Raw genomic sequence first — 16945 nt, 5'->3', positions numbered from 1 at the left:
GCAGACACAGGAGTCACCAAGTTTCCTTCCTGCCTTCTCCCTCCCCTGCTCCTACCGTGTCTGAAACGCCGGGGGTCACGTCCCAACCCCAGATAACACCGAGCTATCTTAGAACCCGAGCCTCGAGGTTGGGGGCAGCCCCGTTGCCATGGCAGTAGTTCCGCCCCCTCAGCTCTGGAGATCCCGGCTTCTGATTGGCTGAATATCCGAATCCTGATTGGCTGGACATCTCCCGGCTCTCCGGATGGGGCGGACGCCGCCATTGTGCAGCGCTGGTCCCCGCGGAGGGTGCTGGCTGCTGCCAGTACCTTGACCTTCCCGGGTCGCTTCTCGCTGTCCTGTTCCAGGAGCCCGGCGGGTCCGGGACTCTGGTCCGTGTTCGTGCCGGTGCGGGCTGCCGGCATGTGGCTGTGGGAGGACCAGGGGGGCCTCCTGGGTCCCTTCTCCTTCTTACTGGTGCTGCTGCTGATGGTGACGCGCAGCCCCTTCAATGCCTGCCTTCTCACCGGCAGTCTCTACGTCCTGCTGCGCCTCGTCAGCTTCGAACCCGTGCCTTCCCTCAGGGTCCTGCAGGTGCTCAAGCCCCGGGACCGCGTCTCCGCCATTGCCCACCGCGGCGGCAGCCACGACGCGCCCGAGAACACGCTGGCGGCCATTCGGCAGGTGAGCGACCCCCATCCCCCGGCCCTCCCGAGATCGGGCTCCTGCTGCCCCTCCCAGGTCCCCACGGCTTATCCCACTTCCCATCGTCCACAAGGAGTAACCTGATCCCTCCCAAAGTCTAGGATTCTCCGGACCGCAGGAACTTATACAATGTAGCAGTTATTTTACATAGTTGCCACCTGCCAGACACTGATGTGACAGCAGTGAAGGGGACAGAAAGGACCCTTCTGCTTCCACAGAGCTTCTTCCATCTGGTGGGGGACACAATTCACGCATGCAAGAGAACAAAAAGTGCAATGGAGTGCATAGGGCAGTGAGATGAGGAACGACTGAGGGGAAAGAGTTAGGCTATTTTAGGAGGAGAAATCGGCCCTGAAGAAGTGCTGTTTGAACTGAAACTAGAATTATAAGGAGCCAGCCGTGGGATGTGTGGGGAATGTGTTCTAGAAAAGGAAGCAGCCAGTGCAGAGGTTCTGAGATGGAAATGATGTTGACTGGGAAAGTAACAGAAGAGGCCTGGTGTGGCCCAACTTCAAGGAACAGAGCAAAATCCAGAGTGAGAATGAAGTAGGAAGCGGGCCAAGTCAGATACCTTGGACAGTCAGTGAGGTTATTCTAAATGACCACCCTTCTCAGAAAGTGGCTTTGTTTATCCTCTGAATTACTTGGGACATCTTATCACCTTTCTCCCCAGACAAATACATTCTCTCTCACTACCCTGGCAGCCAGACTTCTGACCCATTGTCCCCTTTCCATAAGGCACTCCTGAGAACCTTGCTATCTCCCAGTTCTTGGTGGCCTCTTTTATTTATTTGTTTGTGTTTGTTTGTTTGTTTGTTTGGGGCAGAGCTAGAGTTTGAGCTCAGGGCCTTGTTCTTGCTAGACAGGTGCTTTACCAATTGAGCCATGCTTAAGTTAGTGTTTGGAGAGAGTCTTGAGGTTTTTTTGCCCTGCTGGTCTCTGACTTCGATCCCCCTACCTCTGCCTCAGAGTATCTAGGAACAGACAGTATCATGTAATGAAGAAGTTGCTCAAACTTCCTGGGCTTCCTTCAGGGTTCTGCAAGCAGGGAACCCTGGCACACTTCTCTTTACCCTAGTCTTAGCCCTGACCTCAGTTCCCCCATTTGTAAAATGGGCAAAATAATGGTGTCTGTCATGCTGGTTGTGGGGATTCCATGAGCAAATCCCAGATAAAGTAACACCTACACAGTAAACTATGCCAAGATTCCAAGCATGACTTGATTCATTATGCTCATCTCAGAGTTCAGGTGAAAAAATTAAGTCTGAAGAAGGGAGACTAGGAGGGCGGCCTTTGAGTGTCTGTGTGTAATCTAGTTATGCTTCTCCTGGGCTCTTTATGATGGGAGACAGGGAGAGAAGCTTTTGCAGCTTCTGTTTGAAATTAAAGACGTTGAAGAATATAGTAGACTGGGAGAGGTCAGGTAAATTAACATAGCTATATAGGAGGTAGTATTGCTATGAAAAGAAAGATGGTATCTGCCATCGGCTTCTTAACTCACCTTAGGTAAGTTGCTGTAAAGGTGATGTCAAGAGTAACTGAGCACAAGCATTCATAAGTATAGATTATAGATAGATGTCATAGCTTGACCAGGAGCATGATTGACTGAGTGTAAACCCTGCTGAATGAATGAGGACCCATGGATGTGAAATACACATACATACCGTGTTTCATGTCCTATTGTGTTACAAGATAATTATAGCTAAATTCCCAATACAGTAATAAACGTTGGGCCAAATTGATTCCTGGTCTGAAGAAGTGAAATGTGGTAATTCAGCCTGATAGAATATAAAGTCACTATTGACAAATGTTTTAGCCATGGCAATATTTAGTTGCTAAATGCATACTGCAGAAAACAAGTCTGTATCCTTCCTCTTGACTTCAAAAGAAAGACATAGTTGGGTTTTTGTCCTGTCCTGCTCTTCATCCCTTTGCATGTTTGCACTCATCATTTATATTCTTTTTAAAAATGCATTAGCATATACTAGTTGTGGGGGGGAGGGAATACATTGTGGTATTTACGTATGTGCTTACAATATATCTTAGTTAGATATTTACCCTGCTCCCTCTTCTCCCCTGCTCCCTTCTTAGAACAATTTCATCAGATTTCATTCTTCTGTTTTCATATACATCATTTATATCCTTAAACATTTTACTATGTAAAAAATCAGAGACATCTGATGGTAGTAGAATTTCTGGTAGGTTATGAAGTACTTATGGAATAAAAAACCTGATAAATGTGAAATGAGAATTTCAAAACCCAGACACACTATTAAAAACATTGGCAAAAAAATGAAATTACCCCCACAGTTCCTTCTCTACACAGGGGCCAGAATGTGGCTTTAAAATTATAAATTGGATTCTATTCTGTCTGTATATAAAACCCTCCAGTGACTTCCTGTTGCAATTAGATAAATTCAGACTTTATTGTTATTGTTTGTTTTGTGTTTCTGGGTTTCTTTTTTTTGTGGTGCTGGTTATGAAACCCAGGGCCTCCCACGTGCCAGGCACTGCTGAGCTCCACCCCAGCCCAAACTTCTTTCTATCCAGTACCTTTCTCAAGGCCCTGTGCTCCACTCCAGCCACTTTTGTCAGGATGCTTGTGGCTTCATGCAATAGAAAGTCCAAGTTCAGGTATCTCAGACAATAGGGATCTTCTGTCTCACATAAGGAGGTGGGGGGGTGGGGAGGAATGGCCCCGTGATGGCTAATGTATGGTCATGGAGGGCCCACATCCAGCCATCAGTGTGCTCTGCCATCTGCAGCTTATTTGCCTATTTGCCAGCCCTCACTGTAGTTGCCAGGTGGCTAGGGCAGCCCCAGGCATCACATTCTTACACCAGCTTCTAATTCCAAGGAAAGACTCCACTCCTTCTGCCGGTGTCTTTCTCAGATGTCTCCTTCCATTGCACACACACAGGAGACAGCTGAACACTGGGATAAGATCAGGTCTCTGCCAGCAGAGAAGAAGGGGGTAGGTTTGGTGGGCAACCAACACTTCCTGCCACCTCAGTGGCTCCCTTCTACCTTATAGCCTAGGTGTTATACTTGCCACTTCTGCTTGTAGAACTCCTCCCCTGGATCTTTTCATGTCCGTCTCCCTTTTATCAAAAAGGCCTCAGTTTCGATGTCAGATTGTCAGAGCGGCCTTTCCTGGATGCCTTGTCTAGTGATCCCCCACCTTAACCCCTGACATTACCCTCTATTTTCTGCTTCACAATATTTCTCATTATCATTTACCCATGGCATGTTTGTAGCCTGTTTCTCTCCCTAAAATGTAACATCCATAATCCTTTTCTCTCTTGCTCACCACTGTCTCACTGTTAGAATAGTGCCTATGTATTATAGGCACTCAGTAAATATTTTTTAAAGGTTTAATTGGAAAGATTGTGATGTAGTAATAGCCAATCAGTCCTTTGAGGAAAGATTTAAACATTACTGACCAGCAGAGAAATACAGTTTGAAACCACAATGAAATACTACTTCATACCTACTAGGATGGCTATAATCAAAAAGACTGAAAATAGCCTGGTATGGTGGTTATTTTCACCTAGGTGGAAATCAAACTTTGAAGCTTATAAGAAAATATACTTGTATATCTGTGGCCTTACTTTTTGAGACAGGATCTTACTACTTAGCCCAAGCTGGCCTAGAACTCCTGCTGTATCTCAGATTAGCCTCAAACTCACAATCCTCCTGCCTCAGCCTGCTAAGTGCCGGCATTACAGGCGTGCACCATCATGCCTAGTTAGTTATGTACCTTTTTAACATGGGGATGGAAAATTTTCCATTCATAAAGGACATGACTGATAAATTCGAATATACAGACCTGTTCAGGAGTAATATGGGTCTGGTACAGACCAACTCTGACATGGTCATTCCTTCTGGAAGGGATGGAAGAGAATGAACAGGCAAATTTTAGCTGTATCTGTATGGTTGATGGTAAAGTCATAGCAGTGCAGAGTGTAGCCTACCTCGTCGTAGCTTCTGAAACCCTGGGCAAATTTCTGAATCTTTCTTTGTCTCAGTGGCCTCACGTGTAAGGCACTTGCTGAGGAGTTGTGAGGATCAGACAGGCTAATGCATCAGAAGCACTTAGAATAACACCTGGCAAATAGAAGAGTCAGTGAATAATAGCTATTGTAATTTTATTGTTATCTTTTTCTTTAACATCTGTTAAGTCTTTATATATATTGGCAAGGGACTGTGACTTAAAATTTGTTTTTTTAATTTAAAATTTTGATCATAATGAACATTTCACATCTTCATTGTGACGAGGACTCCAAGAAAGCTGACATTAGGTGGCGTGTCTCAAGTGTTCAAGTTTTCCTTTTATTTCTGCTTACTTGTTTGTTTTTACATTGTGAGGGATGGAACCCAAACTTTGTGCATGCTAGATAAGCACTCTACCACTGAGCCACACCCCTGGCCCTAAATTCTCTTTTTAGATTAACTCTAATGTACCTTATTGAGCTTACCAACTCACTGACCAAGAGCCAATGCTGCAGACACAAATTGTCCCTAGAAGCAGGCTTGGTGTTTCTCTTACAGATGGTGAAATCACCCTGACAAAAAACTGACTCACTTGTTGATGCCCAAGTAGTGAGGAGTCACACTAATGGACAAACCCAGGCGAGTCTTCCAGTTATGGGAGCAAACAGTGGGATTGGTTACATAGCTTGAGCCACTGATGACCATATAGCTAAGGCATCCAGAGGAAACAGGTTTCCTGCCCCATGTGGGTGGGAAGAGTAGGAACAGAGGTCTTTAAAGACCTCCCTAAGTGTGGGAGTGAGGTGGTGAATGTTCATGAAAACAGGCAGGGCCGGGCCAGGAATAAGAAAGAACAGCTGTCTGTGTCACCAAGCCCTCTTGGTCTCTCAAGTGTTCAGGGTCAGAATGATGTCTGTGGCCATTGACATTAACCTTGCCCATGTTTTTGTTAAGGCAGCTAAGAATGGAGCAGCAGGTGTGGAGTTGGACATTGAGTTTACTTCCGACGGGGTTCCTGTCTTAATGCATGACAGCACAGTAGATAGGACGACAGACGGTTCTGGTCGACTATGTGATTTGACATTTGATCAAATTAGGAAACTTAACCCTGCAGCAAATCACAGACTCAGGTAAGCAGTTTATGATCACTTACACAGATCCTGGAGCCTTTATGGGAGAGCCCAGGTACACACTGGAAACTTCTAATTACACCTTCTCCTCCAGGAGAGCCATTTTGTTTTGAATTGTATACAGGTTTCCTAAGTAATGAGCAGGCACCAGGAACAACATAAATACAGCATGTGTGTTTTTAATCTTTCCCACTGAGGCCAAATTTGGCCTCAGAATTACTCTCAAGTGAATACTCTGTCTAGTTACTAACATGATGGTTACTTTAAATTGTACCTCATTTTCAGTCTGGAGTAAGGCATTTAACTTTTCTGGTGCTATCTCTAATAGCAGGATTAATGAGAGCCACCCATGAGTATTTAAGTTTAAATTTGCACTTAAATCAAGAGGACAAGACTAGAATCTATATCCCAGTTTTTAATTCAAAGAAACGTCTACTGCACCAGTCTGTTTCTGGTTGCCCTCCTGTGTCTCAACCCTGTAAAACTGAAAGTTCTTTCAGATGTCTAGTTTAATCCCCTCCTGGTATAAACTGATAGTTTCCAAAGTGTGTGTGTGTGTGTGTGTGTGTGTGTGTGTGTGTACACATATGTGTGTCTATATCAGAGCTAGTCCTATAAGATGCTCCACAAGAAAAGCGTTCTATGATCAAACAAATCAAGCACTCTCCTCTGACTGCTCTGGAAGATAAACAGTCCACATCAGTCAGTTCATATCTTTAGCTTAGGGTATCTCAAACTTAAATCCACAGAACGCACATCTTTCTCCCACACTGTTGGAATTGGACACATATGTTGAATGTGGTTATTTAAAGTCCTCTCCTCTTTTGTGTGTGTGTTGGATATTTTCAAAACAGGGTCTCATAAACTTATTGCCCAGGATGGCCTCGAACTGCAGTCCTCCCAATCTCAGCCTCCTAAGTAGATAGGATTATAGGTGTGAGCCATGAGCTGGAGAGAATATTGCTAAGCCCTGGGAATTCTGAGTCCAGGCCACAGGGATTGTTCCTCACTGTCAAACTGCATGGCTCTGCTGTGTACAAGGAAAAGGCAGGTTTTCATATTACAGAGACATTGCAGTTAGTAAGATGTCAAAGATAATTCTTAAAGGAAAAAACCACTTAGGTCAGCATCACCCTTAACACCCCTAAAGAGGCACCATATCAGAATCTGTGTGCTAGCTTATTGTCTTCAACACAACCGGTCTTTGCTCCATAGTTGGAACAGGTGCACTTCCTTTAAACCCCAAGTAAAGTAGTTGGCTTGTGTTTAGGATCATGTTGCAGGCAAATTAGATATTTTTGCTAGAGTTTTGCTTAGTGTGGGGAGAAGCTCAACCTGAGAGGGGGTCAGAGAAATGAAGGCTGGCCAAAGAAGCAGCGAATGCAGTCCCGTGTCTCTTTCCCAAGGACTTGTCATCAGCCAGAATGGCTGGCAGAATTGCCTGTAACATTTAAAACATCCATATCCTTTTCTTAAAGCAGGATCTTACAGTTGAAATAATATAGTTGAAGCCAGGTGCCAGTGGCCCACACTTGTAATTCTGGCTACTCAGGAAGCAGAGATCAGGAGTCTCTCAGTTTAGGCCAACCAAGGTAACTAGTTTGTGAAACCCTATCTCAAAAAAAAAAAACCCTTTACATAAAAGGGATAGTGGGGTGGCTCATGTGGTAGAGCACCTACCTAGCAAGCATGAATCCATGAGTTCAAACCCCACTACTACCAAAAAAAAAAACAAGAGAAATGTGTGTGTGTTTGAATTAGTACAAGCTAAAACATGTAGAGTGAAATATTATTTTAAAAAAGCCCCCAGGTGAGGTGGTGCACACCAGCAATCCCAACTACTCAGATTTATGTATTTCTAGGAGTTTCTCCTGCAGAGGATTCCATTAGAAAAATTAACTTAAAATTGAGCCTCGGGGTTATCCAGAGGTGGTATGTCTGCCACCCTTTGATGAGCTGGGCTAGGATTCTGTGGTTAATTCAGTCTGTCTTTGTCAAGGATATCCATCACTGGATTCAAGCAGAGAGCAGGGACTTGGTAAGGATGCAGAGAGGAGGTCAGGGAGAACACTCGTGCTGTTGTTTGGAGACATTTGCAACATATCACTACACTTTGATCCCTTTCTCTCTCCTGCCATTTGCCATTTCTTTTCCCTCTCTCATAGGAATGATTTCCCTGACGAAAAGATCCCCACCCTGAGGGAAGCTGTCACGGAGTGCCTGAACCATAACCTCACGGTCTTCTTTGATGTCAAAGGCCATGCAAATATGGTATAGTGGGCTCCATGCACCTCACTTTGTGATCCTAGTCACTCCCAAATTAACTATACATTGGGGTACTTATTCTTTGTTCTGATATTTAATGATTGTAACATATGTGCTTAATGGAAGTGTACAGTGCAAAAATCCACATCTTTAAGGACACAGTAAATTATGGAACCTTTTAACAGCTCCCACTATTCTACAACCAGCATGAGATGGGAGAGTCAAGTTTCTTTTATTTTCATAAAACATTTTCAAAAGAGTGTTATGTAAGCAGTGAAGAGGCACTTCTGGAATAGACCCCTCAAGTAACTGCAAAAACAGAGGTCAGAGCTGGCGGAGTGGCTCAAGTGGTAAGAGCACCTGCCTAGCAAACAAGACCCCCTAAGTTCAAACTTCAGTGCCATCAAAAATAAATAAAAAAGGAAGTCAGAACTTGAACACAAGACCAGCTGTATCTCCCTCATAAGTTAAGGGCTTTAGGTGGATAGCCACAGACTGCATTTAATGAGAACTCCCATACTAAAAGTTCTTAGTAGCTAACAGGATATATGTCTTTTATATAGATGTGTCTCACTATGTGATTTCTGTTATGTACAGTTTTATTATTTAATGACTTGAGTAATAATACTTTTATCAGAAAATTACCACATTTCCTTCAAATATGTGTGACATCCCTAAATACAATTTTGCTTAAATTTTATTTATTTATTTATTTAATTTTGGGGGGCGGTAACTAAGGTTTGAACTCAAGGCTCACACTTGCTAGGCAGGCACTCTACCACTTGAGTCACTGTACCAGCCCTTTCTTGAAAATTTTGCTTAAATTTTAGGACGTACACTTTTACTTATAAAAACATATTGCAATGTCCAGGCACCAGTGACTTACGCCTACTCAGAAGACAAAGATCAGGAGGATCAAAGTTCAAAGCTAGCTGCAGGCAAATACTTCAAGAGACCCTATTTTGAAAACTACCCAACACATAAAAGGACTGGTGTTCAAACCCCAGTGCCCCCCAAAAAAGGTTACTAGAAACCTGTTGAAATCAAGAAAATGTGGATAAGGATAGATATATAGATGAAGGAATTTGAATTGAAAGCCAGTTGGTTTTAAAAACAAAACAAAAGAACATATTGTAGTGGAAATCAGTGGGAAGGATAGGATTTGGTCACCTTTGTTTTCAAGTACAAATATCTTTTCCCCCACTCTTGGGCAAGTTTATTTTCCCTTCACAATAGTTATGATCAGTAAAAGTCATCTACTGATGGAGAGTTCTCAAAATGCCATTTTTTAAGTTAATTCCAGGAGATAGTTTAAACCTGTTATTAAAACCTGAAATGTGAGCATAAGTATATACTCTGAATTTTATTACAGTAACCTCCCAGTTGGGAGGAAAGAAGAGAATGGTTGATAACTAATTTATTATTTTGGTAAACAGATAGTTATATATGTCTGGATTTTCTACTTGAACTGCATCAGAATCACCTGGAATACCTATTTTTAAATACAGGTTTCCGGGCCATCCTGTCTAAAGAAGGGATTCTGACAATGTCTAGTGTGACTTCAAGGAAATGGTGGGATTTTGTTTTTGTTTTTTTTGGTGTCAGGGATTGAATCCAGGACCTTGCACATGTTAAGCATGCACTCTACTTCAGAGCCACACCCCTATGCCCAGGAAACGTGCTTTTAGTGAATACCTCAGGTTTAGGTTTTGTTAGGAAAGAACCCCGATAGCTCCTACAATGTCCTGACCTTCATGCTTATTTCCTTAGAAGAAAAAGGGAAAAAAGGAGGAGAGAAAGAAAAAATGTCAAGAAATCCAGCTATTTTATGTTTTCTGGATGGTGTTCGCGGGTGTTTGGCCAAGATTGTGTAGAACACAGTGATGTAATTCACCAAGATGGCAGGACAGAGGGCCAAGTGTTGGCAAGACATTGGAGCTGGTAGAGCCCTGTAGTTAGGATAACAGACGCTGACTGAGCTGTGACTCGCTACAGGGTAACCTCAACCTTGACACACTTCGTTTCCTCATAGACAAAATGAGAATTACAAAAAAAACTAGGGTCATCATGAGAATTAAATGAGTAATGTGGTGAGGCATTACACATAGTGCAGGTGTTGGTTCAAATAGGATGCAAACAACTTTGGTTCTGTGGCTTGCCCCGTCATGTTAATAAAGGGAGGCATAGCGTGAATCATTCCTGTCTTCTTTGTCACTTCGGTGGGGAAGGCATCTGATTGCTTACATTCGGTTATGGGCGTGAGCCACATCCAGAAGTCAGTATTTCAAGGGTTATGCAGCATGTGTCTGGCGGAGTCTCATGTTAGCTGCTGTTGACATTAATTTGCTAGGGCTTACAGAATACCAGCATCTACATTCTGTCACTCCTTCCTCATTTATTAGAGGCTGGACTACTACACAGAGAGATTTCTCTTCCATTCGGCAAGAATTGGGGGGCATCCAGCTCTTCCCAGCACGCTCTTATTCCCCACTGCTTCTCCCTCCACATTGCTGATGAAGGTGGATCCCTTCAGTCCTTGGACAGAGCAGGTCTTCCCTCCCGAGTTCCAGGCTGGGAGCCTCAGGCTTCATCTAGGAAAGGCAGACTGGGCATTAAAGGACCATTTCTACTGGCTAACACAGCATGTAAGGAGAGGATTTAAAGTTTTGCTTCCAGCCTCTTCCTACAGCTCACCACAATTTCCAAAGGCACAGCACAGGGGCGAGCCTTTCCACAGGCACTGCACCTGAGAACCTAAAATGTATCCCAGTGGCTCATGGTGGCTCGTAGCATCGCCACAACTTTCAGCCCCCAAATACAGTATTAGTAAGCTTCTGATACTTTCAATAGGGTTGCGCTTAACATAAAACCGTCATGCTTTAATTGATTTTCAATATCTGAATCTGTTTTTACAGGCTACTAATGCTCTGAAGAAAATCTATTTGGAATTCCCACAACTATACAATAGTAGCATGGTCTGCTCATTCTTGCCAGAAGTTATCTATAAGGTAAAATTCAGAATTGTTCTTGAACATAGTATTAGATTAGGCGGTGGAGATAATAACAACAGGCTCCAGAAACATAAGACAGATGTCTGTTAAATTGAACCAAGTGAATTCATGGTCAAGAAACTCTTCATTTATTTTTTTTATGATTTTATTAGCATATAATAGTTGTATAGGGGGATCCATTATAATATTTATATATGTGGTTACAATATATCTTAGATTTACCCCTTCCATCATTCTCCCTCTTCCCCCTTCTCCACCTTCTTAGAACAGTTTCAGCCAATTTCATTCTTCTATCTTCATATATGAATACAAAATCCATCCACCATCCCCCCTCTCCTTGTGCCTACCCCCCTCTCACTGGTACCCACCCCTGGAAAAGATTTATTTTTCCCTCCTGTTCTTCATTTTTTTAAAATTAAATGTATTGATAGTCCAAGGACATTTCACCTTGATATGCCATCTGTGTATATTATGTTTTAATCAAAATTTAACCCCCTTCCCCCATTACTTACTCATTCTCTATCACCATGCTCCCCTAATATTCATCACATCACTAAACAGTGCATAGTATATTACATTCATACAAATGGGTTGTTTCAATATTTTTCATTCTCTTTTTTTTTTTCCTCTTCCAACCGTAGTGAGTCAGACAGACTCACTAATACAATCTTGTTCTCTCTGTCACTATATATATGTTTCTATAAATACATTAAACTCATAGGTCTTAGCTTCCACATATGAGAGAAAACATGTGACCTTTGAATTTTTGAGCTTGACTTTGCTTGACATGAAGTTCTCCAGTTCCATCAATTTACCTGCAAACAACAATTTCATTCTTAAGAGCTGAATAAAACTCTGTTGTGTATATATTCCACATTTTCTTTTTTTTGTTGGTTCTGTTTTTTTATATATAGTGCACATTTTCTTAATCCATTCGTCAGTCATGGGGCAGCTGGGTTGTAGAAGCTCTTTATTTATCAGGAAGAATGGCAAAAATGCTAAGATTTCTCTTCATAGCCCCTTGTCCTCAGGTAGGTAGGCTCTTCTCTTTGTACTCATTCTCAGAACAGAACAGTTATACAGCCCTACTTCTCACTAATAAAAAACTCTTCATTATGGAGTATTTAAAATTTGCATAAAGATGGAAATGCAATGAGCACCCTTAACCACAATCCAGCTTGCTTTATCTACACCCCAGGAATCTTCCCCAGTGCCGTCTTAAAGCAAATCCTACCTTCTACCACAAAAGTGCAGTGAGTATCTTAGAGAGTGAGACCTTTTCAAAAACAGCCACAATGCCATAGTCCCCTGGAAAGCCGTTATCAATAAGCCTTTAATATGGCCAAATATTAGAGCCATACAAGTTTTTTACTCTTCTCAGAAATGTCATAGTTTTTTTTAATCTTTCTAAGAGTAGTTATTTTTTAACTGTTCATTTGAATCAGGACCCAAGTAAGTATGCATTTTAAATGTTCTCTTTCCATCTTTTTTCCATCATGTCCTCTGTGACGTGTCTATTGGAGAAGCCAGATCATTTGTTTTGTAGAGTTTACCCATATGTGGAGTTGCTAGTTGTGCCATAATGTAATTCTGTAGATTCTTTTGTTTCTCTGTCTTTTTTTGCAGTACTTGGGTTTGAACTTGAGGCCTCACATTTGCTAGACAGGCACTCTTCCACTTGAGCCACTCCTCCAACCCTCTTTTCCTGTTTTAATTCCTGTAAACTGATGATGAGAGCTGGGAACTTGCTCAAAGTAGGATTGATATTCCTTGGCCAGGTGATTTCACAGTAAGGCTGTCTCCGTCACAGGCACGTTATATCTGGCAGATTCTTGTTGTTGTTAGTACTTCTTGATGCTCAATGGCTGGCCCACTAGGGGGCTGCAAAAGGCTGATATTTAAATTCTGTCATTTCTTCTTCCATTATTAGCTTGAGTTCATCATGTACAAAGAAACTTCTCCTCTACCATTTAGTTACCCAGTAGACAAGATAAATACCTAATGTTTCTTAGTTTCCAAAATAATGCGTTGATTCCGTAGCATTCTTCCACAGTGACCAACAGCATACATTTAAAATGTTTATAGCAAGGTAGAGCCCATGCTGATTCAAGCCATCGATGGAATGAGTAGAGTGGTGGGGCTTGCCAAGCCTACTTGACCACAGAGGTCTTTAGAATGTCTGCAGCACACAGATGGCAGGAACTCCACCCCGTCTTTCCATTCCTGTGCTGCCTTCTCCCCAGATTCCTCCCAGCCCCTCCTTCTCTTCTTCCTTCTCCCCTCATCTCCCAACAACTCTTCTTTTTTGTTGTTATTTTTGCGGTACTAGGATTTGAATTCGGGCCTTCAGCTTGAGCCACTCAACCAGCCCTATTTTTGTGATGGGTTTTTTTGAGATAGAGTTTTGTGAACTATTTGCCTGGGGCTGGCTTCGAACTGCCATCTTCCTGACCTCTGCCTCCTGGGTTGCTAGGATTACAGGCGTGAGACACTGGCTCCCGACTCCTCCTACAACTCTTTTTTTGCCCTGGAAAGGATCAACACTAATCAGCCCATCTTGAAATGGTCATGGTTCTAATTTTCTTATTTTAAAGCTAGCATTGTAGCCAAGCGTGGTGGTTCATGCCTGTAATCCCAGCACTTAGGAGACAGAGGCAGGAGGAACATGAGTTTGAGGCCAGCCTGGGCTACATAGTGAGACCCTGTCTCGAAGGAAGGAAGGGAGGGAGTGGGGGAAGGGAGACTGCAGTTCTTCATGGACTGTGAAAATAGTCTCTATTAGGGCTGGCAGAATGGCTAAAGTGGTAGAGCGCCTGCCTAGCAAGTGTAAGGCCCTGACTTCAAACCCCACTACCACCAAAAAAAAAAAAGCAAGAAATGGTCTCAGTTATACTGCATATTAAAAACCTTACATCTCTCAAGTTTTTTCTCAAAGGGTTTACAATAGAGGACTTACCTAGCAGACAGGGGCAGGGTTCCATGTCTACATTAGGAAGAGATGTTAGCTGAACCTAAACCATTGAGAAGTTGTAACCTGAAAATACGGTCATTTTATTTTCCAAAATTCCTTTTCAGATGAGACAAACCGATCAGAACATAATAACAGCTTTAACTCACAGACCCTGGAGCCTGAGCCACACAGGTGACGGGAAGCCACGCTTCAGTGCTTTCTGGAAGCAGTCCATGTTTGTTGTGTTGGACATTTTGCTCGATTGGAGTATGCATAATGTCTTGTGGTACCTGTGTGGAATTTCAGCTTTCCTCATGCAGAAGGATTTTGTATCCCCGTAAGTTGGGAGGTTTTTTTTTTTAATCTTCTGGACACATTTCCTCAATGTTCCCTCTGGGGAGGAAGGATTAAGGAAGTGGACACACTGGATTGGTTTTGGGCTCCTGTTAGGTTGGAATGCCACCAGCTTCTTCAGTGGGAAGAGTTCAGGGGTATTTCACTGTTTCAGAACAGGTTGATCAGATAGTCTTGCTTTTTTTGTGCATTTTAATGAAAAAAAAAAAAGACTTTTAAACTATGGTGAGAGAGGCATTGCAATTTTTTGATGGGCTCACTTTGAACAATGTAGGGTACAGGGCAGAGCTGCAGCAAATACGGTAAGGTAAGGCAGATATCAGCCTTCCCCTCCTGCTGCCTGCACTGCCGCTCTGCTCGTCTCCTCCACAGAGCTTTCCGTTCCCTGGCCTGCCAGCGTCTCAGGCTCTTCCTTTCAGCAGTTGAAGAGCTGTACGTTTCAGCTAATTAGTTTCATAGGATTTCCAGCATGCGTTCAGCAACCACTTGGTTACTGCCTACGGTAACACGTTCTGATCGGCCAGTTCTAGAACGGGGCTTGTGAGCATCGTAACTCAGTCTGGAGGTCACCAAGTCGTCCACATTGCTCTAGGCTTGCTCTTCAAAGGGTGTGTGTCTGGTCTTCACCATGGCCAGTCTCAGCTTTATATTTCTTCACAACTACCTTTTCATTGTGACCTTTTCCATAACCTGGGAATGGGAAACGCACAGAGAAAGGGTAGGGGCATTTTACCTATCTCTGGTCATTAAAATACTGAGCAGGGCTCGGGAGGAAACAAGTATTTGCTCATAAATTGAAGAGAAGGAAGGAGAAAAACTCAATTCACAGCGTGACTGATTGAGCTAAGAGCATGCTGGCTTTCCGGCACTCCCTTCACCTGCTCTGAGAGGCCAGTTGGAGGCCATGGGCACTGTTGGAGCTCAGTGAACACCACACTCAGCAACATTGTAGATTTTGGGGACACTGATCATTGTTCTAACGGGATCACGTTCTCCTTTTTCTCCAGGGACTATTTGAAGAAGTGGGCAGCTAAAGGAGTTCACGTTGTTGGTTGGACTGTCAACACTTTCGATGAAAAACGGTACTACGAAACCTATCTCCACTCTAGCTACATCACTGACAGCATGCTGGAAGACTGTACACCCCAGTTCTAGACTTCCTGGGGAGGAAACATGACTGCTGAAACTGCCTTGTGGCCTCAGACAGGGTATCAAAGTGCCCTCTGTGCTAGTTCAAGCCCTGGGGGACCAGGTGGCTCACACAGGCAATAGTAGGTAACTGCATTTTTACCTAAACACCCAGAACCCAGTGTTGCCACCATGCGCCATGGAATGGTGCCATTGCTCTTGAAAATCTGGGTCTGAGAAAAGGCCCAGCAGCCCAGCACCCCAGCTGAGGCATGCCTAAGACCCAGTGAGTGTGAGCACAAAGCGTGCCCTGCAGTTAGGGGACATGGATGCAAATGCATGGGACTTGCATGAGCACTGGGAGTTGACATTTTAAAGTTTGCCACACCTAAGTAATTCACTTGTTTCAAAAATTTGTACTCAGCTCTGTCAATGGCGTACTGTAGATGTCAGATTTGTGACCATACTAATAAAATCATTAAAGGGGGCACAAAAGGAAAGGCGTGTGCCAAGCATTGCGTCCTAAGGCGGGAGGAAGTTGGGGAAGCTGCCACCTGCAATCCAGTGAGGCTTCTGTGTGCCAAGGTCAGGGAAGGAGGTCACCAACCAAGAAACTGCATAAAAGTGCAAACCACCAGGGGGCAGGGTTGCGCTTTTTAGGCTCATTAGGAAGCTCATAGACACCTCCAACAACCTCCAGGCTTATTCTCCTTATGAGAAAACTAAAACCCGTGGGCATGGGCAGGGAGAGGCGGCCTCAAAACCACACAGCTGGTGATGCAGCAGGGCCAGGAGCTTAGCATGTATCATCCTTATTCAACCCTCACAAAAATCTTAGGCAAGAGTTAGCATTCCCTATTTTGTGATGAGGAAACTGAGGCCCTGCAGAGTTAAAGTCAAATCCTGAGATACCAGATGTTTCCGAGTCTGTAGTGCAGTTGGGGTTCAAATCCAGGTGGGTTTGACTCCAGGGCCACAGATCTTCCCCGCTCACCATGTCTCTGCTCTCTCCAACATGAACAGCCAGCGTTGTGCTGTGAACTTAAGGAGCAATATTTAAAATGAAGTTGATTTTTTTTCAATGTCAGAGCTGTCTCCCTTGTCGAGCTCACCCCCTCCCAAGGTGCAGCCCCATCAGGGCCCCGTCACAGGCCCACAACTTAGTCATGGCTTCCCTCTGGTCCCTCTAATGACTCGCCAGCCTCACCTCTGCAGCAGCCAGGTGGTGAGTGGGAGTCCTCCCTCCACACGGCTCAGTGGCAGAGAAGCATCCTGATGGTGATTGCCATGGGTATTGGCTGGGGCATGGTAGATGGAGACCTGGAGTATTCTCAAGCAATATAAAAATTGTCCTTGCTTTCTTGATTTTGTGTTTGGTGCTGGGGATTGAACCCAGGGCCTCACCCATGCTAAGCACACACTCTACTACA

General features: G+C 43.7%; 1 protein-coding gene across 3 annotated transcripts; it reads left to right on the top strand.

Moving 5' to 3' along the window:
• Window positions 1-227: 227 nt before the first annotated feature.
• Gde1 (glycerophosphodiester phosphodiesterase 1) lies at window positions 228-16015 on the top strand. 3 transcript variants are annotated; one of them, XM_020160437.2, is made up of 6 exons: window positions 231-663; window positions 5632-5807; window positions 7973-8078; window positions 10988-11080; window positions 14159-14370; window positions 15395-16015. In XM_020160437.2, exons 1-6 carry the CDS (start codon window positions 403-405, stop codon window positions 15540-15542), a joined length of 996 nt encoding a protein of 331 aa, XP_020016026.1. In that variant the 5' UTR covers window positions 231-402; the 3' UTR covers window positions 15543-16015. The 3 variants fall into 3 exon arrangements, with proteins under 3 accessions (XP_020016027.1, XP_020016026.1, XP_020016029.1); XM_020160440.2 differs by having other exon boundaries at window positions 529-663; window positions 5636-5807; XM_020160438.2 differs by lacking the exon at window positions 10988-11080 and having other exon boundaries at window positions 228-663.
• Window positions 16016-16945: the final 930 nt, after the last annotated feature.

Source organism: Castor canadensis, chromosome 17, assembly GCF_047511655.1.
Source record: "Castor canadensis chromosome 17, mCasCan1.hap1v2, whole genome shotgun sequence".
NCBI lineage: Eukaryota > Metazoa > Chordata > Mammalia > Rodentia > Castoridae > Castor > Castor canadensis.
The sequence above is the reverse complement of the archived record's forward strand: the minus strand, read 5'-3'. Positions and strand labels throughout refer to the sequence as shown.

Coding starts and splice junctions, on each gene's coding strand:
- Gde1 (XM_020160437.2), top strand. CDS start 403: ATGTGGCTGTGGGAGGACCAGGGGGGCCTCCTGGGTCCCTTCTCCTTC. Junction 664..5,631: donor CGCTGGCGGCCATTCGGCAG/GTGAGCGACCCC, acceptor GTTTTTGTTAAG/GCAGCTAAGAATGGAGCAGC. Junction 14,371..15,394: donor CAGAAGGATTTTGTATCCCC/GTAAGTTGGGAG, acceptor CTTTTTCTCCAG/GGACTATTTGAAGAAGTGGG.